Below are 24,972 nucleotides of genomic sequence, written 5' to 3' on the forward strand. Positions count from 1 at the left end.
GCCAGACTCTGGCACGCTCAGCCCGATACAGACCACCGCAGAAGAGGAAAGAGGGGAAGGAGGGCAGCAAGACAAGGCCATCTAAACCAACATGATTAAACCGTTACCACCTCAGAGATTGAGGGAGCAGCAGAGAGCTTGCACGGGTTTGCGCCAGGTCCTTTGCATACATGTTACAGTTTCTAATTTAGTTTATTTATGGAACTCCTGAGTGTGCAAACAAGTGTTTCTTGTGTGTTCTCTTGGGTTTTCCTAGCCTATTTCTGTTTTATCTTACTCTATTGTTTTACTGTTACCCCTTAGAATTCTAATGATACAAGAAGGGAGTGGCTCCAAATAGGAGAGGTAGGGAGGAACTGGATGGAAAGGGTGAGAACCCCCCCCCCCCCCGCCCCGTCAAGAACCCTTAAAAAGGCTTCTTGCAATTACAAAGTCCATTCCTTAATCACATAGTTCTTCCACTATTTCTCACTGTGTGAACTTCAAACTGTCAACATTTAATTTTAGACTCTATTTTAAAGTCTGAAAGTCATTTTCTATTGCCTTTTAAGCAGATTTTGAACATTTTTACCTAAATTGTTTCTACACTTTCTTTCCACAACCCTGCTTCTAACATGCTAGGCCCCACTCCTGCCTTTAGATCACTGCAGATTCTCTGCCTCTCAGATTCTATTGCTGTCAACTTATTTTCTGAACTCTAACTCAACTATCTATTACTTCCACGAAGATCAGGTTCCCACTATATGTAAGATGTATTTCCACACATATATACTGCTCTCCGGAGAACTATATATTCTTTATACAACCGTTTTAACTAAACTATTGGTAAAATCCATGAGGGTAATGATTCTCTATGCTCTGCTCTCCCACTAAAACCCAATACTGGCCGTGAAGCAAGCCTTCCCATTTCTACTCAAGAATGACCAATCACAGGAAACAAGGCAAACTGAGGCTTATGTTTGGAGTAAGTCCAAGCTCTGCTGTGCACTGACAATCTTTATCAGGTTAGATACACAGCCATCTTATTTCTGCTAACAATAAAAACAAAGAGCCACTTTGTGCAGAAAAATTGCCAAAGCAGGTTTTGGCCAGGGTTCCTGTGTGTTTGTAGTAAGCCAAACGCTCCAAAGCCATTCCCCTGAAGAGTGTAAGAAAGATCCTCAACGTCGCAACTAAAGAACTGAGCTATGGGGGAGGAGAGACTACAGCCACTGAAGCTGGGCCCGTAACTAACTGTTCACCCAGGTTTTAAGCCTTTGGCTCCAGCAAAACTTTAAAGAAATCAATGTTGCACAGAAAATTGTCTGAATTTTTTAGAGTGTACAGTTTTATTGTCTTTTGTTGAATACACATTTGTCTTATTGCCAGTCCAGATAACCAAGTATATAAAGAAAATACTAAACTTTGCTTTTGGCAGAAGCCAAGATAACCTGTGCAGATTAAAACGACTTACTTCAGTCTAAGAAATGGTTTTGAATCATACAAATCTTTTATGAAAAATAACTGTCCAAAAGCATTCTCCTAGCTTGTAACACACTTCCAGAATAACTCTCAAAAAAAAAATTCAAAAATACTACCATAAAAATATGTCAATACCATATGGCTTTATGAAATAACTTCTAAATTTTTTTGATTTTTATTTAAAAAGTTTCCCAAGTTTTAAATAAACAGCTAGCAACATTTTCTTCACTTAAAAGTGCATATATCTGGGAATGGGACATACATAACTTTTTGAACAAATAATGAATTTTACAAATTAACACACACAGTTAAGATATTTTAAGAGGCAAAGTTTTTCCAGGAAGTCATCTAGACTGCAATAGATGACTCTTTACCTTTTCCCCACAGCCTCGGATTATCGAGGAGGGGCTCTGGCAGTCTTAAGACACATCACAGTCTCTACCAGGAGACACTGATGACAGTGAGGTCCGTGGAGATGGCACTGGTCTCGATGGTTCAGCCTGAATAGACACATTACTCGACTGGCTCTCCAAATCAGAGGCAAAGGTGCTTTCTTCTCTTACATCAAGAGTTTGTTCAACTGGGACTGCCGGCGAGTCACAATTCTCCACAGTTTGGCTGGTGCTCAAGTCATCAGCAAGTGCTGTAACGTCACAGTCCTTGTCCAGGACACCAAGCTCATCTTCGATTGTGACAACATCTTTAGTTTCAAATGCTCCATCTTGTATAGGCTGTGGAAGACTGCCATTGCTACATTCAATACCCGCCTTTACTTCAGACTCTCCATCGCTGTCACTGTCGATGGTTATAACCACCGGCGACCGTGAAGTATTATCTCCATGGTGTTTCTTATGCTTCTTCTTATGTTTCTTCTTTTTCTTCTTATGGTGTTTGCTTGTGTCCGTAGCCTTTCCTTCATAAACTATCTCTACACTTAGGCTCCGGGTCCTCCTCCTCCTCCTCTTGTGTTTTGTCTCTCTGTCTGATGATCTGCTATCTGAAAAGCTGTCACTCTCATTTTTATAACTGCCATCCAATTTTGATTTTTGGTAATGACTGTCCTTCCCTTTGGAAGTGAACTCCCGAGCCGGCTGAGCCTCTTCACTGGTACCTTCCAAATGCCGGGTTTTGTACTTGCGTTTCCCTCCGGGCTTCTCATTTCTCACCCGGTCGGGCCCGGCGGATGTAGTCCTCGACCTGTTACTGGACACGCTCCTGGACCGGCGCCTTTCATAGTAGTAGTATTTCCTTTCACTGTGATTCTTCTTCCTCGCATTTGTTCTTTCAGAAAAAGACTGAATTCTAAATTCTGGACTTGAAGACTGTCTAGAGTAATGGGCTCTTGAAAGAGTCCTCCTCCTGTATGATGATTCATAGCCATCTCTGTCCTTGTTTCTGCTGTAGTAAGTGTATTCCCACTTATATTTGCTTCCATAATTATTTCTTAAATAATAGCGATCTCGATTTCTGCTTCGTGATCTTCTTTTGCCATGATCACTGCTACGAGACCTCGATCTACTGGTGCTTCCACTACTTAGAGAAAGTGTCTGGCTCCTCCGGGACCAGCTGCTATCTCTAGTTCTGGATCTCTTTTTGTCCTTTCTTGCTCTCGGCCTGCTACTACTCTCCCTGCTTCTGGACCTCTTGTTCCTCAGTCTTTTCTTCCCGTGCTTCCTGTGATTCCTCGGGTCATGGCCACTTCTACTCTGGGACCGGGAATCTGAACTCCTCGACCTTCCTCCCTTCCTGTGTCGATGGTTATATGGGGAGCATACCCTGTCACCTCTTGTAGATGAGCTGTCCCTGGGAGCTGGCAATGATGTAGATCGTTTCTCTTCTTTCTTTGAGCTTATTCTTGTGTCAGAATCACAATGGCTTTTACTCATTTGTTCATCTTTTCCAAGGACAGAGCGTGGAGATGACGCCCGGCTAACATCACTGTCACCTGAACTGTACGACTGCTCTTGCTCCTGAGTCTTCACTGTCTCCACTTTCTCATAAGGGCCCAACTCCTCAGAATCAGAAGACAGTTCAACAAGTTCCGGGGTCCTTTCAGCCAATGGCTTAACAAACCCAACAATGACACAATTATCTGACGATGAATCACTGTCATTATTGACATCGTCATTGGTCTGTACTCCTTGTATCTGAGATGTGGTTCCTCCAGAGACAAGCTCTTCATCTGAACTGTCTGAAGAATTTAAAAGGGAAGACACGCCAACATGCACTTGCTCTGAACTTGAATAAGATGGTCCAGGAGTTTCATCATCCCACGGTGCCTGCCTAACAGTAGATGCATTCATATCTAGCTCTTGAGTTTCAGCCTCATCTGGTGATATTGTAATGACTGAAGAATCTGAACGGCTGCCTTCTTCAGATGAAGGAGGGCAATCATAATTAGCATGCTGGTCAAAAGCTGCCATATTGAAGGGAGATCTAGCAAAACTGATAAATTCATGTATAAAATGCTCAGTTCGATTAAGCAAAAATGGTCTTAAGTCAGACACAAATGCCTGACTCTCCAAATCATAGCGAGTAACATTACTCATGATGATGTGCTGGACGATATTGACTAGCGAACCATGGGCTCCAAAAAGCACAGTAAGTTCACGCTTTAACCAAGGAACTAATCTGTGAAGGCAAGCTGGATTTCTACGGAAGAACTCAGCTGAAATATCCCTGTAGCGGCCACCATCTTCAATACTTCTAACTCGAACACCAGCACGATAAAGAGTTCGCCTGAAATTAATAATATCTTGTTCTTGAATTTTCCGCAAAGATCTCTCATCTGTAGTAGTTGGCCCCCTTAATGCCATTTGTCTCATAAATTGAGGAATGTCAACATCTCTAGGTCTTGTCGAAATGCCTAACCCTTCAAACAGCACTCCACTATCTGGTGGCGTGGTTGTTCTCCTACTTACAGTACTACTGGGTGAATAAAGAGAGGCGCTCCGTTCTCTCGTCATAGTTGTCCGGTAGCGAAACCTTCGAACCTCAGGGTTAGTAAAGGAACCATTATAGGAAGGCCTCAGGACATACTCCTTGAAGTCATCTTCAGCCCTCACTGAATGGAAAATAGAATCAAAGGGCTGTTTACACAGTGGGCATTCGGCTTTGTTTTTGGACCACTCTTGTACACAGCGAAAACAGAACTTATGTAGGCAACGATCTAAGTAAGACACATTATCAAATCTATCCAAGCATATAGGACACTTAGAATCAGGAGACGCATCAGCTGGTACTGTCTGCTGCAATTTGCTAGTGCCAGCTTTAGGTGAAAAGTTGTCCATTTTAAATTCCTTAGCAGCTGAGGCCATTATCTGTAAAAGAGAAAGAAGTATATCAGTAACTCAGTAATAGAATAACTAAGCAAAAATGCTTCATAAAGCTTTGTTCATACTTCAGCAAAAATGAATGGCTTTAACATAAAGACAGTACATAATAAAAGCATAGCAATAGACCAGTTTCCTAAGATAACAATCCTCTATGTTCCCAAGTGTTACTATCTGTACTTTAATTTCACCCTTTACCTTTGGGGAAGTACCAGCACACAGTAGGCTCTTAGATACCATATAATAGCCTACATATTCTTTAAATAGTTTAAGAAGTATCTGACACAAACACATAAGCTCAGCAGCAAACAAATACCTGTGTTCCCATTCAGACTTAGTAAGTAACTTTTCAGTGAGTCTGCTACTTCATGTCATGACCATTGTGTTTCTTTCCTAGACTGCACTTTAAAAAAAGAGAAAAAACCCTCTTGTCCTCAAATATTTTCATGTATGGTTTTATATTTGTCAGACACATATGTCTCTAACACTATGTTCTAATGATTTATTCTATTCATGATATACTGTATATTTACAGAAAACAGTGTATAAATCAACTTATGTGTACTCAATTTTATACATGATATAGTACATTAACTTTTCTGAAACAGCTTTTGTAAAGTACTTTCCATATTCGAGAGTTCAGCCGTTTAAGCCAATTCTAGTTTTCGGTGAAAGTTTCATTAGAACATGACTTCCAGTGTTAAGAGCAGGGGAGGCGGTACCTGGCCACCAGACCTAGCCTTCCTGCCGAATCTACTGGTGAAGCCACCAGGTGTATTACATGCCTGGCGTGTCCTTCCTTACTGTCTGCACCCCATCACTAGATTGCTAATGATCAGTTCTTTACATTTATCACCTCAGGTTGTAGCTTACAGAATGACCTCGCTGAAGCGGACATGATATGTGTGTTGTAGTTCACCCCTCTCACCTATACACCCTTTCCTGTGCTGAATGCTATACTAACCATCTTGAAGATATTTAAAAATTCCTTTCCTTCACACATTACTCATTTTCCACCCTTTTCAGAGAATAGAACTGTAACTCTCCAAATAATAAACTCAATGGTCTAAGGAGAAAAAACAAAAACAAAACCACTTCAACAAAAACTGTACTGATAAAATACAAGTGCTCCATCATAGATTTTCCAGATTTGGGCATCTTGACTTTCTTAGAACCATACCTTCAGAAAAAGCCAATTAATTCAAACAAATGGTTCTTTAATGGCCCAGATATTTTCAGTCCTCTTTTTAGAAGCATTTCTTAGCATTTCTCTTTTTATAATCAACCCATTCAGAAAAAAGTTTTTTTTTTTTGTTTTTGTTTTTTTTTTTTTTAAGAAAGACATTAAAAAAAGAGAAAACTTTGTAGATCAAAGACAGTATGTGCTCAAAGCCTGCAAACAGCAGAGAGGGAGGGAGCTGACAGATGAGGCAACACAGACTGGTATCCAGGCTTCAACTAAACACAGCTCTAAGAGCCAGAGGAATCTGCACTGACTTAGTTAGCTAACACACGGGGGACTTTAATGGGAGGAAAAGATCAGTAAATTTCAAGATAAAACATATTTTATCTTAATTTGTTTCTCTGGAAGGCAGAATTTTAGTGTTTACTGAACATTTCTAATTCACACGAAACTTACAGCTTAGACCTGGGGATGAGTATAGGAACTAAGTGGTAGCCCTGCCTGGACAGGCAAAGCAGCCCTGGTTTCTAGTCCTAGAACTTAAAAAAGAAAAATAAAGGGGGAAAACAATAATCATACACTATATATCTAAACAAAACTCTGAAGTCACATTAGCCATGACCTCTGTGATGTAGTAACTGAAATGCCCACCACTGACAGATAAACACAATGTGGTTTAGTACTATATCAACATGGTCAAAACCCAGGCAGCGGAAGTCGTCTGCAGAAGGGGAGAACCTCCAGACGGCTTTGCAATGCTCCTCTCCACCTTGGCAAGAGGAGTGCAGACTCATTACTAGCCATCACATTCCACCTGTGAGAACGAGCACCCGTGATAGCCCAGCCAGAGATGGGACACCTGTACCAAACTTCCTCCCACAACACCCAGGGAAAATTAAGCAAGGGTGGGAAGACAAAGCCAGAGCCAGAGGTTCGAGAAGCTCAAGATATGCTGTGGCTGCTGCACGATACTCACAGCTGTGGTCACCTGTCTAAGTCCAAGCCAGTTAAAAATTACAGCATGGGGTGAGGGAGATGTTTTACAAAGGACCCAGGTCAGTACCCCGGAGGTGGCAACCACAATCAAACACCAACGTGAGTGTGAGTTCAACTACAATGATGACGACGACCAAAGAACTCCCAAAGCCCCACTCTTAACTGAAGGTCTTTAGGTAGCTGATGGTTGCTGTGGGAAGTCACTTTCTTTGAGAAGTGGCTACTGGTAGACCGCCCAAGCCCCTCTGGATAACCCTACAGCTATATGGATATAAGCAGCACTAACAGGACCCAGTGGCTTATATAAAAAACATGTGAACACAAAATTACTTAGTGATAAAAGTAATAAAGTACTGAATGCTACAACATAACATCTAATAAATGACACACACACACACACACACACACTGTATGGTACCATTCATACACATGACCAAAGTAGTTCAATAAGGAGGAAAAGATGCCTTGAGCTGATGAGATTTTCTGAGAAGACCAAACTGTTCCGTAATTACACTTGGGTGATAACTGCATGCCTCGGTGAATACACTAACAACTATAGTGGGGAGGTAGGGAACAGGCAGACTGGGCGGCGATGTACTTGCAGAAGACGTCCTGACTTTAGCAGCAAAGATGGACCCATTTAAATTTTGTATTTTGTATTCTAGACGGAAGCCTTGTAAACGTTCCTCTACCCTACTAACCTAAGGATCAGGGCTACAAACCAATACCTCCAGAGCAGATTAATCAGCTCTTCATAAAAAGCCAAGTCCAAAGGGAAATCTATTATTACTTTAGGATACACTCAACTTTTCCTTTTTTGATCTTCCAATCTGCTGATTCTAACAAAGATTAAAATCCCCTTTATACCATAATTTTGGGGAAATTTCTGGTAACAGGGTCAACATATCTAGGGAAAATAAATGGAGATCATGAACTTCAGAATTTTCTCCCCCCCACCCCCTTCCAAGTCAAGGCTTTCTACAAAAGTCAGCTTCTAAAGCACTCCTTAGATTATCACTGGACACAGAACTCAATCATCTGACTGCACTTTAATGCAGCACTACTGAAAATAATACTGAGAATTGCCACTTTTGGGGGGTGGGGTCAAGAATAAAGTCTCCCCGTAGCCTGGCTGGCCTGCACCTCATGGATCTGCCTGCCCCCACCTCCTGTGTGCTAGGATTAAAGGCATGGACACCACATCCAACTAGAATCAATACTTCTTACTTTGGATCTCCACAAAGATCAAGCTGGGACAAACTTGAAAGTTACTTCTCAAATATTCTCAACTCTAAAATCGGCGTAGTTTGAAAATGCTTGACCCAGGGTACTACTAGGAGGGGTTACACCCTTGTTGGAGGAAACTTGTTACTGTCGGGGTAGGCTATGATAACCTCCTCCTAGCCACCTGGACCAGTCTACTTCTGGCTTCCTTTGGATGAAGATGTACAACTCTCAGCTCTGCCTGCATCATGCCTGCCTAGACGATAATGGACTGAACCTCTGAACCTATAAGCCAGCTCCCATTAAATGTTGTCCTTATTAAGAGTTGCCGTGGTCATGGTGTCTCTTCACAGCAGTAAAACCTTAACTAAGACAGAATACCAATAGTCTTTTGAAAAGGGGGAAAAAAAAGTTGTGTGAAGGGATACAATTTGAATAAGCAAACACTTGGTGCAGGGTTTGATGATGAGAGTTCAACATAGTTGCTTAAGTTATGGAAAAGTTTGATATTGGTAGTGATCATCACCCACACCTCTGACAGTTTCCAAAGATGATAACAATTATATTTAACATATCTAAGCAAAGCAGCTAACAACATCCACAAATAGATAAAACAGAATGACTGGTAAAAAGCAATCTGCATTCTACTTGTAAATCTGAATAGTTTAAAATTTGTTAAGTCCTAAATGACCAAATTTAATTTCTTCTTTTTTTAGTGAGGCTAGACAGAGTTTCTCTGTGGAGCCCTGGCTGTCCTGGAACTCACTCTGTACACTAAGCTGGCCTTGAACTCAGAGCTCTGCCTGCCTCTGCCTCTGCTGGGATTAAAGGTATGCACCACCACTGTCCAGATTGAATTTCAATTCTGGTAATAATAAAATTTAATTGGGACCAGGCACCCTGGAATATTCCTGCATTCCCAGAAGACTGGAATATGAAGGCAAGACGGTGAGAAGACCAAGGTCATCCTTTGCAAAGTAGGGAACTCCAGACCACTCTTGGCTACAAAAGTCCCTGCCCCAAAATAAAAGGGGTGAGGGTTGCTTGGAAGCTAGCCCCGTGAAAGCCTCTCCTTCTAGATACGCATTGAGTGTGACTGACTGAAGAGCCCTGCACTTTGCATTCCATCTATTTCCAAACCCTCAAATCCTCTCAAACGAAACACTCTACCCTGTACTAGCTCAACTCTTAAGACACATACGTTTTTTCCTTCTTTCTCCACTTTAACATAGGACGGTGCCCAGTAGAACTGCTGCTTCCCAGTTCCGGTCTTAATCTCCGTGCCTTCAATCCCGTAACTGCCCCTCTCCAGTCTACCAATCAGAATCAGCAGCCCATGAGCAAAGGGCACTAACTAGATGTGTAATAAAGTCACAAGGCATACAAGCCCTGCCCACAATGTGTAGCACTGCACAACTCCTCTAGCCTTAACAGCTTCCTTAGTCCAAAACTACTGTCTCGGATGGAAAGACAACCACACCATGCATGTTACATAAACACGACCAACTGAAATGCTGATCCCATTTCACAGACAGGGTCCAGGGCTGGGGACCTACCAAGGTCACACTTCCTAACAGTGGCAACTGTTTTGCGCCGACACACAGCTCTATCCCGTATTCAGTTGCGCTCCAGCCCTTCAGGCAGTGCAGGGAGACACTCCCCTCGCTTGCCCACCGGTGCCGATCCACAGGTGCCCTGCAGCGTGGCGACCCCAGCCCTTGGGAGCTCCGGGTGGAAGAAGGCCCAGACCACAGGGCTGCTCCAGGGCCTACTGGAACCCCTCACCCATTGTTCCCGGCCGACTCACCTCCGAGGACGCGGTGGCAGGAACCGCTGGGCCGTTGGAAGCCAGCTCCCGCCGGCTCAGTAAGCTCGGCCGGTGGCGGCAGGATCCGCGAAGGCGTACCCGGCGGCTTCGGCGCCTCCCCTCCTCGGCAGGCACCAGAGGGGGCGCTTCACCCTCCTCGCGAGACAGCGGAGACCCCGGTGGCGGCGGCTGCGACCCCTATGACGTAGAACGTTCATCACCCACAGGCAGTTTGGAGGCGGAGAGAAGGCGAGACCAACCCCCCGAGCCCGCGCAGCAAAACACCGCTCCTCCACCCCCTTCCCCCGAGCTCTGGGCGCATGCGCCAAACCGCTGCCGCACGCAGGAGGCGGGACGTTACGGCACAGACCCCGGACCCTGCCCTGCCCCCACCGCGGGGGGGCACAGCACAAACTCCACAATCACAACCAAATATGCAGAAAGGCTGCCTCAGTATCAGTGGAACCTCACAAACTTCAACAAGTTGTTAGGATTCTCTATGGTGCCACGGGAACTGGACTGAGCTCCCAGAGCACCCTGGTCCTTCCGTCTATTTCAGCTGGGTTGACCATCAGGCATTTCTTTTACCCCGCCATAACTCCCTGCGGCCCGCTTCCCTCTTTCCACTCTCGGAAATCTACACTAAAAATGTATCTGACACATCTGCGCCCAAAGCCGAGCGGCCCAGCCTCTGCCGGCCAGGCTTCCACTCTGCACACCACCAGCATCCTGATAGTTGGCCTGCCAAGCTGCCTTTCTCGGGACTTAGTATTTCAAACTTGCTGCAGTCCCAAGCATTCGACAAACTGCCCGTCAACACTTGTTGGCCGGCAGATCCACCATGCGGGCTACCTGTACAACATATTTGAAAAGATTTCCAGCCATCAGCGATAATATTCTGTTTGTTCTTGGTGAACGGCTCAACTAACAGTTCCCAACGATGTTTTTGTTACGTAAAAGATGTTTAAGTCAAGCATAAACATATGAAGGTCTATCCGCATTTGGTGGAAACCGATGTGGGTGTGGGACGGCAACTTTGATTCTTCCACCGTGGACTATTTTCCAATAAACTTTTATATGCACACGATGGCACACTATCTTGTATTAATACCGCACTGCAAATGCAGGATAAAGCAGTTAAGGAATTCCTATGTGAGCGCAAAAAAGGCGCGATCTTCACATTTTCTCTTTTATTCCCTCTGCTGCCTGAAAGGCGGGCTAGGCCCGGATCACGTGATGTGTTCCAACTCCGGGCGGAAGCCCGCGGGAGCGCGCAGAGTCCCGCTGAAAAATGGCTGCTGCATCGGGGTGCAATGCGCCCGCGAGCAGGCTGTAGGGCCCTTGCCACCCCGTCCCCGCTGCTCCCTTACCATGAGGCCGATGAGTCGCCGAAGCCTGGACTGGACTTACTCCCTGGTAGGTACCGAGCAGAGCGGAGCTCCAGAGCGCACCATGGCAGGGCCCGCGAGCCGAAGGTAGACTGTTGGCTCGCAGCTTGGAACTCCAGAACCCATTCCTAAATTGAGCGTTCACGCCCTGCCCTCGGCTCCGCCTCTTCCTGGAGGACACGCTTTTCCGCCTCTGACGTCAGGGGTTGCAGGCCTGCTTGCCTCTGGGCTGCACTGTGTTAGAGGCATGTGATGCCTTTCCACCTGTAGCTGCTTGCTCGGGCTACACAGGGAAAGGACCCGGCACATTGATTTCTTCTTTTTGCTTTTCCTCCCCTCCTTTTAGTTGCTCCTTGCAATCGTCTTGCTCTCTTGGGGATTCGTCATCTATGCATCGACTGTAGCTGCACGACGACAACTACAGAAGGAGTTTCCAGACAAGTTCTTCTGAACGAACTTTTGTAATTCTTAGCAAACACTTCTTTTCTTCAGATGGCACCTATGTAGACTCAAAGTAAAATTCACAATACAAATTTGCGTGTGGCCTTTTGTGATAAGCGTTAACATGCCAATTTTTCAAAATGATCGGACAACACCCCCCCCCCCCTTTTTTTTTTTTCGAGACAGGGTTTCTCTGTATAGCCCTGGCTGTCCTGGAACTCACTTTGTAGACCAGGCTGACCTTGAACTCAGAAATCCGCCTGCCTCTGCCTCCCGAGTGCTGGGAGTAAAGGCGTGCGCCCCCACGCCCGGCTCTATTTTGTATCAGGTCATAGCTTTTCATTCTAGTGCTCAAACACTTCACATCCTCATGTCAAATCAGTATGTAAACAACACTGTGACTAAAATGTGTTTTGCATCCTGTTTATCAAAATGGACAGAAAAAAGTAGCTAATAGCTCTGTTTAGTATTTGTCTTTTTACTGTTAGTCTCAAATCATAGAACCTTTGGACAGTAACACGGACAGTGATAACACTCTGAGAATAAGCTTTATTAATTACTTTTCCAGGAAACAGATTCAGTAAATACAGCACTTTAGGAACATACTTGTGCTGTTACACAAGTCTGTTAAGTTTTTAAGGACTCTTCAATGATGTTGATCAGGAAAATCTCTCATTGGTGGAATTACTTCTCCAGTCTCCAGAATTGTATCACCCTAGGGAAAACAGGAAGTGTTTAATAGAGATTTTTCACCAAATATACATTTCATTGTAAATATTCCAACATTTGCTCAACACAATAAATGACTATAAAGATACTTTCTTTACATTTGTTAAATTTAAGCCAGGTCTGATGGTGAATTAATCCCAGTGCTCTAGAGGTAGAGGCAGGCAGATCTCTAGTTTGAAGCTAGCTGGTCTACATAGCAAGTTTCAGGGCAGACAAGACTACATAGATCGACCCTGTCTTAAAACAAACAAAAAAACAACAAAAAGAATCCCCAAAAAAGGCCATTAAAATTATTTTGCATTTTACCTAAAACATTTCAATTTAGGTGCTAATTTTTTACTTGTACTGATTTGTAAATGAAGCTAAAAAAGATTAATCAAACTATTACATGAGGACTTAAAAATTAAAAGGCATACTAAAGTGCATATTTAGACGGTAGACTGTAGTTCTGAAGCATGGATATACTTGTGAGACTATCTATCTCCACAATCAAGGTAATGACATCCTTCTGATTACAAGATTTAGTATTTTATTCCTTCAATCTATTGTCTCAACATCCACCTCCAAGTTTCAAAAATACTGTGCATAGATGGTCACTCTATGCTAGTCCATGTTCAGGCACTGCATGAAAAAGCTAGTTATGCTCTATTATTCATTTTAATAAGGGCTGGGACAAACAGACTGGGAGGACAGCCTGACTCATACTAGTCTATCCTATCAGGAAGAAGGAAACTTGTTCTGTTAAGCCAGAGACTTGGAACCCTGTCATGGCCTGGTCTATTCTAGAGGACACAGACGGTCTTCAGTTTCTCAAAAGAGAGACTCTGGGGCTGGTGAGATGGCTCAGTGGGTAAGAGCACCCGACTGCTCTCCCGAAGGTCAGGAGTTCAAATCCCAGCAACCACATGGTGGCTCACAACCATCTGTAACAAGATCTGACGCCCTCTTCTGGAGTGTCTGAAGACAGCTACAGTGTACTTACATATAATAAATAAATAAATCTAAAAAAAAAAAAAAGAGAGAGACTCTGGAACTGGTCAACAACACAGACACAGAACAGGACAGCTGTAGCAAAAGAGGACATTCAGAAAATAAAGAAATGCTACGAAACCACTGACATGGCTTTGTAAACAGAGCCTGTCTTCTCCTTTGACCATGAATGGCATCATAAACATATAATTAAATAATCAGGCAAGCAAAGAATAAATAAATATTAGTCAGCTAACAAAACCATCAAGTTAATGCCCAACTTTGAGGCTGCCTGGGGTCTGACATACACTGATTACAGGACATTTCTTGTTAGTTTGTAAAGCAGAGTTCCAGGGTGGACTGTTAGCCAAATTTGATGGTTCTCCCTAAAAGTCTCCTTTTGCGGCTCTTAACAGATAACTGTAACATATGCTACTTAATTTAAGTTTCAATTTACCATTATGGAGGCTCATTCATTACTCACATAGTAGCAGTCATTTATTGCGTTGAACAACTTGAGTACTAGTATTAAAGGCATGAGGGAATTTTTTAAATTACTTTTAGAGCTTACATCTTTGTAACATAAAATTGAAATTGACACAAATGTGTCTTAACTTCACAGATTGAGAACTATAAGCATAAAGCCAAAGAAGTTAGAATCTGGGAATGACAGAACCTCAGCTGTTAGCTGCCTGTACATCTATCTCTTCAGGCTCGTGCTGTAATTCTTGACCCCTGAGAAACCTGGTGGTGCCTCCTACTGTAGGGCAGTCAAGGTCATCAAACAAGGTGGAGACATACAGTATCCGCTCCTCATTTTCCACCATCACACCAGCCCTCCTCCCTTCCTCCTATGATACACAAACTGCATTTAAGCTGACAGTAAGAAAAGACCATTTTATTGTGATGAACTTGGCAATCACTTGTAGAAGTGGGGAGGGATAACATACAAGCAAAAAACTGGAATTTTGAGACTTACTGGAAATATCCTGGGCTTCGAGCTAACAATGGTGTATGGTTTAGTCTGCAATAAAAATAAATCTGTGTAAGTTACAGGGTTAGAAATTTTCTGAAAATATGGTAGATCTTTCCCAAATATTTTTATTTAAGTCTCCAATTTTCCCAGAACTCTGGGCGCATATTAATTAAACACCTCCACTTAGCTGTCAGAGCTCCAACTTGTGCACTCAACAACACAGCATCATATTCCAAAATGGATCAGATTTCTGCTCAAAGTTTCACAACCCTCAAAAGAAAAAAGATGGAGTCCTTGCTGTGACCTCTAAAACCCAGCAGGATTCACACCTAGAAAATCATTTGACTTTCTACACTCCCTCCCTTATTGTCCCTTAGTCACAATGGCTCCTTAGCTAATAGTCCAATCAATAAAGCCTAGGATGTCCCAGGGCTTTTGTGCTTCCTCTACCTGAAATATACTCCTGGTTATCTAGTTTTTCCCTCTTCTCATTCCAATTAGGTACCTTTTACTATCACCTCTGCAGAGAGGTCCAATTAAACCAGCAGCTCCCGGTCATGCTCTATTCTTTCACCATGCTCAATCTCTTTTAGAGAACTGAACACCTCTTATAACAACATATGTCTCTTATTCATGTGCTTACTGCCAGTCTCCAAGACTAGAATAAGCCTTTCACGAAGCAGGGACACAATCTGTCTGCTGTGTATACTGCTGTACCCACGTTTACAGTGCTTTGCATACAGAAAGAGGCATTTAATATATAAATTTGGATAAACTCATAAAGCATGTATGTCTACATAAGATACCATATCAAAATATTTAAAAATTACTGGCATGATGTAAAACATAGCATTATATAAGGCAAGAGGGCCAAGATTATGAGAGAAACATAAGACTATAATACGAGGAAAATAAAATATCTTTATTATATGAACTGTGGCCAGGGCCAGTGAGATGCTTCTGGGTAAAAAGCACTTGCTACACAGGCCTGGCAACATGAATTTAATCTTCAGAACCCACATGAAGATAAAAGGAGACAGCCAACTCCACAAAATTGTCCTTTGACCTCCCACAAACACATTATGGGACATCTGTGGCTCCCATGTACAAAAATTATACACATCTTTAATTTTTATTTTAAAAAGAACTGTGGCCAAAGTCAGGAAGATACTAAGATGTTTTCCAAGAGATGTAGAATGCAGTTACTGAAGCAAATGCTACTGTAATGAAGCTGCAGAACTCACCTAAACTGACCAAGAGGAAGAATAAAAGGTACGTGGCTAAGACCCTACCAAACATGAAATGCTGGGATATGTCCACTAGTGGCTAAGAAAGCATGAATCCCTCAGAGTAGTGGCTACATATTAATGTCTCTTTTTGCCAAACTAATACTACAGTTTACTAAATATGCTTCTGTTAGAGGATAAATGTATTTTCCATCTTAAGACAACCTGGTCATAGAGATGATAAAGGAAACTACACTTAGTATAAGTAGATAAATGCCAACTTTTAAAAGTTGGGACACGGGCTGGTGAGATGGCTCAGTGGGTAAGAGCACCCGACTGCTCTTCCGAAGGTCCAGAGTTCAAATCCCAGCAACCACATGGTGGCTCACAACCATCTGTAACAAGATCTGATGCCCTCTTCTGGAGTGTCTGAAGACAGCTACAGTGTACTTACATATAATAAATAAATAAATCTTTAAAAAAAAAAAAAAAAAGTTGGGACAGGACTGGAGAGATGGCTTACATGTACATGTAAGAGTACATACTGCTCTTCCAGAGGACCAGAGTTCAGTTTTCGTCACCCACAGTGCTTGGCTCACAGTTGACTATAACTCCAGTTCCAGGGAGATCTGACTCCTCATCTGGCTTCCATGGGTATCTGCATTCATGTGTACATACCCACAGAGATATAGACACACACACACGGAAAAATACATTTTTAAAAATGTAAGTAAGGGTAGGTAGAGAAGGGAAGTGGATCTGGACAGAGTGGGAGGAGAGGTGACTATAATCAAAACACATTGCAATTCGATGAAGGTCTCAAAGAACTAATGAAAAACAGGTAACTAAAAAAGAAAAAGTTGGGATGATCCATATTCTACCATCAGAGTGTTTATGATATATAAAATAATCAGGCTACTTCTAGGACTAACAGATTAGGCTCAGGATTATAATGAAAATGTATAATGGACACACTTCTGATTTAAAGTTGAATAAAAAAAATTGCTTCTTGGAGGCACCACTGTACCATATAAATACCTAAAATTAAGACTGAACAAATAAATTTATAAATGGATCTAAAGCACTTAAGAAAATGTGATTACATTTGTAAGTAGAATTGTCTTAAGAATTCAAATTCAATTAATTCAAAGATGGTAGGGACAGAATAAGGCTGTTCCTATTTTATCAGAGGCATGGTAGTTTAACTAAGGTAAAAATACACTTTAATTTAAAATATAAACTAACAAACTAAACCCCCAAGTAACACTGTGTCCAGTTCTGTACATCAGCCACTTTTGGATGGTCCAAACCTGCCCTGACAGAAGGCAGCGTTCTTTTCTAGGAATGGACATGCTACAACAGCAATGAAACAAGACGGACAGTGACATGAAAAGGCCTGTGGAGCTGCAAGTGAACATGACTCCCAAGCCCATCAGTACAGAAGTGGCACCTAGTAGAGAGTACCCTCAGAGACATGAACTGTTGGTCACAATTTGATTGAGGCAGAAGAGTTTTCTGCTGGTTTCTGAAATGGAAACAGCTCCATTCAAACCTTCATGCAGCAGGCATGTAGGCAGCATGGACCCTCCAGGGACTATTATGCAGCATGTAATCCAGATCATTTTGCCTTTTCCCCGACTCCTAATTAGTACCTAACAGCCTCTAGCTAACCTGCCCAGTGCAGCTTCGCTTCCTGCACGCTGTGGTCAATGTTTCTCTACATTCCCTCTCAATCCTCATGTTTTCTCCTGTCTAACAGTGGAGAAGCCTGCTGGAGTGGAAGCTCATGGATGTAATCCGTTGAAGGGAAAGAGAGCCAGGGTTAAGGCTTGCAGTACATAGGAAACCAAGTCTCAATAAACGCACAATAAAGGGTTCCCTCAGCTTGTTATACAGTTAGCTCACCTCTTCTCCCTAGATTTTGAAACTTTCCTAAATTGGTCTCAGCTTATGGGGTCAATAGAGACTCTTTAGCCACGTCCTCAGTCTAGAGGACATGCTCATCACAGACTTTCTGTCTGTCCTTCCAACTGGCCTAACTTGTTCCCGCCATAGTCTTCCTTGAATTTGCTGTTTTTCTAACAGTACATATTCCTGGAAGTCAAATACTTACTTTTATATGTTCTTTCTACAACAATAAAGAGGACATACTAGGCATTCCATTCTTATTGCTCAAAGACTCTACTGTGGGCCAGGGAGATGGTTCACAGGACAAAGGCTTGCTGCTAAGCCTAACAGTTTGATCCCTGGAGACCACAGGGTAAAAGTACAGAACCCAAGTTCTTCAAGCTGTCTTTTGGCATTCTTTAACCTTCTTGACCTTAACACTTTTGAAGGTAGCAAGCCAATAACCCTGCTCCAATGGAACGTTTCTTCCAGTGGGCTTGCTTCATGATTCCTTGTGACTGCATTCCGTTTATGCAGTGGGCAGGAACATCAAGAAGCTGAGGCTGCTGTCCTCTTGCTGCATCTATCAAGCAGCACAGTTTCTGTCTGCCTCATGGCTGACCACACTGAGATGCTGCCTGCTGGACTGTAACTTAGAGAGAGCCCTGTTTCCAGGCCTTCTTAATGGACAGACTTAGTGACCATGCATTCAAACACACGCCCACATTCACATTCGTGGTTATTTCTCCATCTACCTATGAATACACAGTAATAACTATGAGTTCATACAAACACTTCCAATTCTAACTCCATTCTCCAAGGTGTTCCCCTGTTCATGTAAATAACTCCATTCGATCAGTGCACTTATTCGATCAAGCTCCTCCCATCTAACAAATGTCCTGTCACCATCACCACACCTTGTGATGTTGAACCTCCTCACCTTATTTGGGTTCTGATGTCTTACTCCACCTCAGGTTCCTTACTTGACTCCCTTCTCGAATTCCAGTATCCTATCCCAGGTTGCTGGCACTAAGGCTCCCCAAATGGACGTGCTCAGCCTACTCTAGCAACTCTCACTGGACACAGAACACCCCATTTACACTATCTGAGTTCCAACACTCCACACTACTGTTCCCCTTCCATGATGTCGCAGAAACCACATGCCCTTCTCCTACTGCCTAGGATCCAATAGAGCGGAACAACCACACTGTGCTGTCCCTTGTCTTTAAACCACGGCAAGGGGCTTTAGTCAACCCATGCAAGATCTTCCCATGAAAAAGTTTGTGGTTTTTGGATACCCTAGATTGTAAAGGAAGAGAATTACGAAAAATCAGATAAGGACAAGGAAAGGGAACTGAGACATGGCAGACTTGTTGGAACGTTACCACATAACGGACTGGTCTAAAGAAGCAGCAGAAGTCATCTTTATACCTGCTCAGGACTCCAGGGTTAGATAGACATGCTGACCATTTAAACACTACTTCAAGGAAATGCATTGCAAAAGGTATAAGCTAGTGTAAGAGTAATTTTTTGATTTCTAAGTTTTGAAACTACTTGTATATAAGAGTACTCAGAATTCAACTAAACCTTTACCCACCCACCCCCAAAAATTCAAAGAACTTTAAAATCAGCTTAGCATGGCATATTATTTTCTGAGTATAGCACAGCCACAGGAAATTATTGGATAATATTAAAAATAAGTTCTGGACAGCATACATTTAAAGTATACTTACAGCCATATGATATTTGACATAATAGTGAACAAACCACATAGGTATAAGCACATGAGAAACAGCGAAGAGACTGGAGCGGTACGCCTTAAAGACCTGCGGGGGAAACACATACAAAATAAGCAAACATCCGCTCTTTACAGTTTTATTTTTTAGATTTATTTACTTTATGCATGTAAGTGTTCTGTCTGCATATATGTATGTGTACCAGGAGTATGCCTGGCGCCCTCAGAGCTCAGACAGAAGAAAGCATCAGATGCCCTGGAACTAGAGTTACAGACAGTTTTGAGCCACCATGTGCATGCTGGGAACCAAAACTGGGTCCTCTGAAAGAGCCAAGTGGTCTGAAGCAGTCACCTCTCCAGCCTCACCCCACCCCTCACTTGAGACAGGGTCCCAAGCGTTAGCCAAGGCTGGCCCGCCTCCCTCTGCAGAGATCCTCGGCTATCCTCCTGCCTCAGCCTCTGGAGCTGCTGTGATTACCAACATGCGCTGCTTACTCTCCCTAGCATGAGCTACCTTATTTTTCAATGTGTGTGGAACAAAAACCAAACCAACTAACCAAACAAAAACATTCCACCACTACCAACTATGTGTGATAATTATTTTACAAATTTCTAAATGGAACATATTTCCTGACAGATTGGGGCTGACCTACCAATTTCAGTATTTTCACTAACTCTGAGGCTTCCTATAGAATATCCATAGATTCTAAGACAGAATAAGCACCATTCTGCAAGACATAAGGCATTGTTGTTCAAGAAACCAACCAACCAACCAAGACTTTGTACAACTACTACTTCTACTTCTACCACAATTACTGGAAGGAGCTGAAAGCAATTCCCACACAATGTTCGCTACTCATCATTGATGTGATTTAATAGCAGTCTCCAAGAAAATATCTGGAATCCTTACAATAAAAAGCAGTCCTTGAGTGAACGGTTTTTCTGCCTGGAGGTCATGGAATGCAATTTAAAAGTAACTAAAAGTGTGTTAAACGTACACAGTGATGCGTAGAAAGGGAGCTTTAGAGTCTGACAAAGCATACCAAATAGAACCCTGTCTTCTGTTGCGACCCCATGGGGCTGTACTATACCAGCTGGCCAGTCTCTGGCACCTCAACCCTACCCACCGCGTAAGTGTTCTCAAATACTGAAATCACAGCCTGTGATCTCAGTTAATTCTGACCAGTTTAACCCGAGAAAAGGTATCTACACTCGAAAGAACTGCATGTGCGGCGAGCGTCTTGTAAAACCTAAGACCCGACTTCTCAGTACACCTGACAGCCACCTGCTCCTGGACTCCAGACCCCAGCCCTGAACAATAGCGACCTGACAGCGTCTCCGCTAAACCTGAGCCCCTGGACTGATTGTCCCTTGGGGCCCTCCCGGGTATGCGGGCTCTGGACAGGGTTGGGCCTTGATGGAACTGAGAGGAGTGGGCTGGGAGGCTTGGCCAGGCTGCGACCCGGGGTGGGAACCCGGACACCCGTGTGGCTCATCACTCACCATGTTCTTCCACACGGCCCCGTCCCGCAAAAAGTTATCCCAGAATCGCTCCAGGGGCCACATCCTGCGCGGGGGCAACACGGGCTCCCGGGGACTCAGCTCCTGGTCCTTCAGCCATCGTCTCCTTAGCTCCCGCAGCTGCTGCAGCCGCAGCTTCTCATCCGGCGTGTACCCTGACATGTTGCCGACGAGCCTACACAGGACCGGTCACTGACCTGCCCCTCCCGCTCCGCAAAGCGACCTTGAGGCGCCTGGAAGCGGCGCGGAGTGATGACGCCACACCAGCCCCGCCTCTGGGGGCGGGCCGACTCCTTCGCGGAAAGCAGGCTCTGCTCATGCGCAAAGCCCTCTCTTGGACCCTGGGTTTTAACAACCTGGGTTAAGTATGAGCTCAGGAAGGTCCCTGAGTTAAGAACTAAGTGGGCGGTGTTGGAAAGTGTGAGAAGTCCTGGGGCTAGGGTTCAGAGAAAGAACTTGTAGGGGAGGGGACCGGAAGAACAAGGACGATGGTTTAGCGAACCTCTGCCTCGCCCCCTTGAATTCTCTTCTTGACCGAGAGACACTTGCGTCCGAATTTGGCTCCCACCTCTTTCGTAACCCGCTAAGTAATCTTGAGCGCCTATCTCGGTTTTCTTCCCTCTCTGTACTGCAGAAATAAAGAGCACCTTATTTGGGAGGCTTCCATAGGCTCGCTCACTCTTTGATTCTGCCGGCCCACTTTGTAAGACATCCCAAAGGTATGGCAGTAAAAATTTGTAGGGGTGTGCACGAATATTCGTCACAACACGATATGTAATAGCAAAACATTGAAAAATCACCTCCCAGATTTCAGAATAGAGGATTAGTGGGAAAGCTTATAGTACTGTAAAGCATTGGTATGCTACTGCCATAAATGAGCCTTCTATTCATAACTGGAGTAACTTCTACAATCTATTGATAAGTTAAAAAAATAAATAAGTAAATAAAACCAACTACACCAAGTATGCTACCTTTTATCCAAAAGCAGGGAGAGTAGTAGTGATACTAAATATATATACATGCTCTGAAAATTTTAGAGTAATAAATGAAAATAATTTTGTTATTTGTATTTGGTTTTGGAGACAAGATCTCATGTTGGCTTTGAAATTGCTATTTAGGGAGACTGGACTTAAACTCCGAATTCCCCTGCCTCCACTACTCATGAGCTAGATGAAGTACACCAGTATGCCCAACCTAACTACTGCTTCAAACACCACCACCAATATTATATAGGGAAGATAGGATAGACACAAAAGTAGGAACTAGGGAGTTTGGAGGTGGCTTAGCGGTTAAGAACACTTACTGCTCCGTCAGAAGACTGAATTAGGAGAATCTAGCTACATGGTGGGGCTTCTGGAACCTGAGTGTTCTCCAGCAGAGAAGAATATGATTTATAAGGCTCTCTCTAGCGAACCAGAACTGGGGAAGTTTCTAAGACCAGTAAGCAACTTGATTAGCAGGTTTCTCTGGTCAAAGATGAAAACATTTCAGCATCAGTAAGTATGAATTGAATGATTTTTAAAATATAAAACACGTCACACATAACCAAGTCAAAATACTTTATTAAAAAATCTCGTTTTTGATTTTTGGATGATTTTTTTAAAGATTTTATTTATTTTGTGTGTATGAGTACACTGTCGCTGTCTTCAGACACACCAGAAGAGGGCATTGGATCCCATTATAGATCATTGTGAGCCACCATGTGGTTCCTGGGATTTGAATTCAAGACCTCTGGAAGAGCAGTTGGGTGTTCTTAACCGCTGAGCCATCTCTCCAGCCATTGGATGGCCTTGAAAAACAACTTATCTTGAAATCTGGTAAGAAAAAAAAAATCATTTCTCATGTCAATTTGTACACTATGCCTTGTGGCCAGTTTCCCCCTCCCCTCTCTGCTTTCTCACCAACCATTGATCTGCTTTCCATCACTATTAAAGAGTCCGTGTTCTTGTAGAACTTTCTATAAATGGGATCACAGATTTAACTTGATTTTGTCCTGTTCCTGTTACTCAACATCACTATCCAGGGGTTGAGGTATGAGGAGAACTTAGTAGCATATTCTTTGTTGTTCCTGAATAATAACCTATTGCAGGTGTTATACCACAGTTTAAATATTTACCTGTTAACCAACAGATTAGTTTTTCCTTATTTTTGGAAACCGCAAGCCCAGTTGCTATGAACCATCTTTGTATGATGTCTAGAAATAGAACAGCTGTGGAATGTGTAGTGTATACTTACCTGTAAAAAAAATTCCAAATGCTTTTCTTAAAGGTCTATTATGACTGTATCCATAGTTTGTGAGAGACCCATTTATCCACCCATTATTTGATGTGGTAAGTCATTTTAATAGATAATTAGTGGTATTATAACTTTCATTGTTCCAACATCTGAAAACAACACTTGCTTTTCCATTAAAAAAAAAATCAGACATTTTTTCTAGTGTTCTGTACAAATTACATCTTAGAGTAACAAAAAACTTCTGGGGAAATTTTCTTCGACGAAGCATTTTAATACCAAACATAGGAAGAACTGGCAAGCCAAACTTCACCATCACACCACCCCTCCTTCCTCAGCTCCAAGAGGATCCCCACCACCACCAGGTCTTCCCACTCCCTGGGGCCTCAAATTTCTGGAGTGTTAGGCTGGTCTTCTCCCACTGAGGCCCGACCAGGTAGTTCTGGGCTGTAAATGTGTCAAGGCCTTCCACCAGCTCACGCACGCTGCCTGGTTGGTGGCTCAGTTTCTGATAGATCTCAGGGGTCCAGGTTAGTTGAGGCTGATGGTCTTCTTGTGGGGTCATCCTACTCTTCAGCTTCTTTCAGCTTTTCCCTAATTCAACCACAGGGGTCCCTGATTTCAATCCATTGGTTGGGTGTAAGTATCTGCATCTGTATCAGTCAGCAGCTTGTTGGGCCTCTCAGAGGGCATCCATGCTAGGTTCCTGTCTGTAAGCACACCATAACATCAGTAATAGTGTCAGACCTTGGAGCCTCCCCTTGAGCTAGATCCCAATTTGGGCCTGTCACTGAATGGCCTTTCTCTCAGTCTCTTCTCCATTTTTTTGTCCCTACAGTTCTTTGAGACAGGAACAATTTTGGGTCAAAATTTTTGACTGTGGGATGGTGTCTTAGGGTTTTACTGCTGTGAATAGATACCATGACCAAGGCAAGTCTTATAAATGACAACATTTAATTGGGGCTGGCTTACAGGTTCATAGGTTCAGTTCATTGTCATTGTGATGGTTTGTATATTCTTGGACCAGGGAGTGGCACCATTTGGAGATGTGGCCTTGTTCGAATAGGTGTGACCTGGTTGGAGTAGGTGTGTCACTGTGGGTGTGGGCTTATGATCCTCACTCTAGTTGCCTGGAAGTCAGTCTTCTACTAGCAGCCTTTGGATGAAGATGTAGAACTCTCAGCTCTGCCTGTGCCATGCCTGCCTGGATACTGCCATGCTCCCACCTTGATGATAATGGACTGAACCTCTGAACCTGTAAGCCAGCCCTAATTAAATGTTGTTTTTTATAAGAGTAGCCTTGGTCATGATGTCTATTCACAGCACTAAAACCCTAACTAAGACAGAAGTTGGTACTGGGAGTGGGGTATTGCTGTGATAGGCCTGACCATGCTTTTATTTGAAAGAATGTGGATTTTGGTACTTTGTATTTGGAAAGCAGTGGAATGCTTTAAATGGGGCTTAATGGGTCATCCTAGTAGGAATATGGAAGACTTTGTTGCTGGGAGTAATTTGAACTGTGTTGACCTGGTCCAAGAGATTTCAAAGGAGAAGAATTTCAGAATGTGGCATGAAGACAGTTTTTGTGGTATTTTGGTGAAGAATGTGGCTACTTTTTGCCCTTGTCTGAAAAGTCTGCCTGAGGCTAAGGTGAAGAGACTCAGATTATTTGCACTGTCAAAGGAAGTTTCAAAAAAGCCCAGCAGAGACTTTGTTCTCTGGTTAAGTCTTATGAAGAGAAGTTTGAACAAGCATAGCAAGCTTAGAAAGGAAAAATATAAATTATATGGCTCGAGTATTAAAGGAGTACCAGGAAGTGAAATGGAGCAAAATCCTGAGTTCTAGGAGATAACAGATTAAGGGAG

The 24,972-nt window shown here is 43.2% G+C and overlaps 3 protein-coding genes across 3 annotated transcripts; 1 reads left to right on the forward strand and 2 right to left on the reverse strand.

Annotated features, from left to right (window-relative positions):
• Positions 1–1,305: 1,305 nt before the first annotated feature.
• Topors (topoisomerase I binding, arginine/serine-rich) lies at positions 1,306–11,541 on the reverse strand. Its single transcript, NM_134097.3, has 3 exons — positions 11,374–11,541; positions 10,004–10,201; positions 1,306–4,781 (listed from the first exon to the last, which is right to left on the reverse strand). Exons 1-3 carry the CDS (start codon positions 11,374–11,376, stop codon positions 1,881–1,883), a joined length of 3,102 nt encoding a protein of 1,033 aa, NP_598858.2. The 5' UTR covers positions 11,377–11,541; the 3' UTR covers positions 1,306–1,880.
• Positions 11,279–11,928, forward strand: Smim27 (small integral membrane protein 27). The gene is made up of 2 exons (NM_001349093.1): positions 11,279–11,419; positions 11,738–11,928. The coding sequence occupies exons 1-2, from the start codon at positions 11,375–11,377 to the stop codon at positions 11,840–11,842; spliced, it is 150 nt and encodes a 49-aa protein (NP_001336022.1). The 5' UTR covers positions 11,279–11,374; the 3' UTR covers positions 11,843–11,928.
• A 362-nt stretch (positions 11,929–12,290) lies between these two features.
• Ndufb6 (NADH:ubiquinone oxidoreductase subunit B6) lies at positions 12,291–21,121 on the reverse strand. The gene is made up of 4 exons (NM_001033305.3): positions 20,858–21,121; positions 19,353–19,445; positions 14,510–14,554; positions 12,291–12,547 (listed from the first exon to the last, which is right to left on the reverse strand). The coding sequence occupies exons 1-4, from the start codon at positions 21,035–21,037 to the stop codon at positions 12,479–12,481; spliced, it is 387 nt and encodes a 128-aa protein (NP_001028477.1). The 5' UTR covers positions 21,038–21,121; the 3' UTR covers positions 12,291–12,478.
• Positions 21,122–24,972: the final 3,851 nt, after the last annotated feature.

The sequence above is a fragment of the Mus musculus genome, chromosome 4, assembly GCF_000001635.26.
Source record: "Mus musculus strain C57BL/6J chromosome 4, GRCm38.p6 C57BL/6J".
Lineage (NCBI taxonomy): Eukaryota > Metazoa > Chordata > Mammalia > Rodentia > Muridae > Mus > Mus musculus.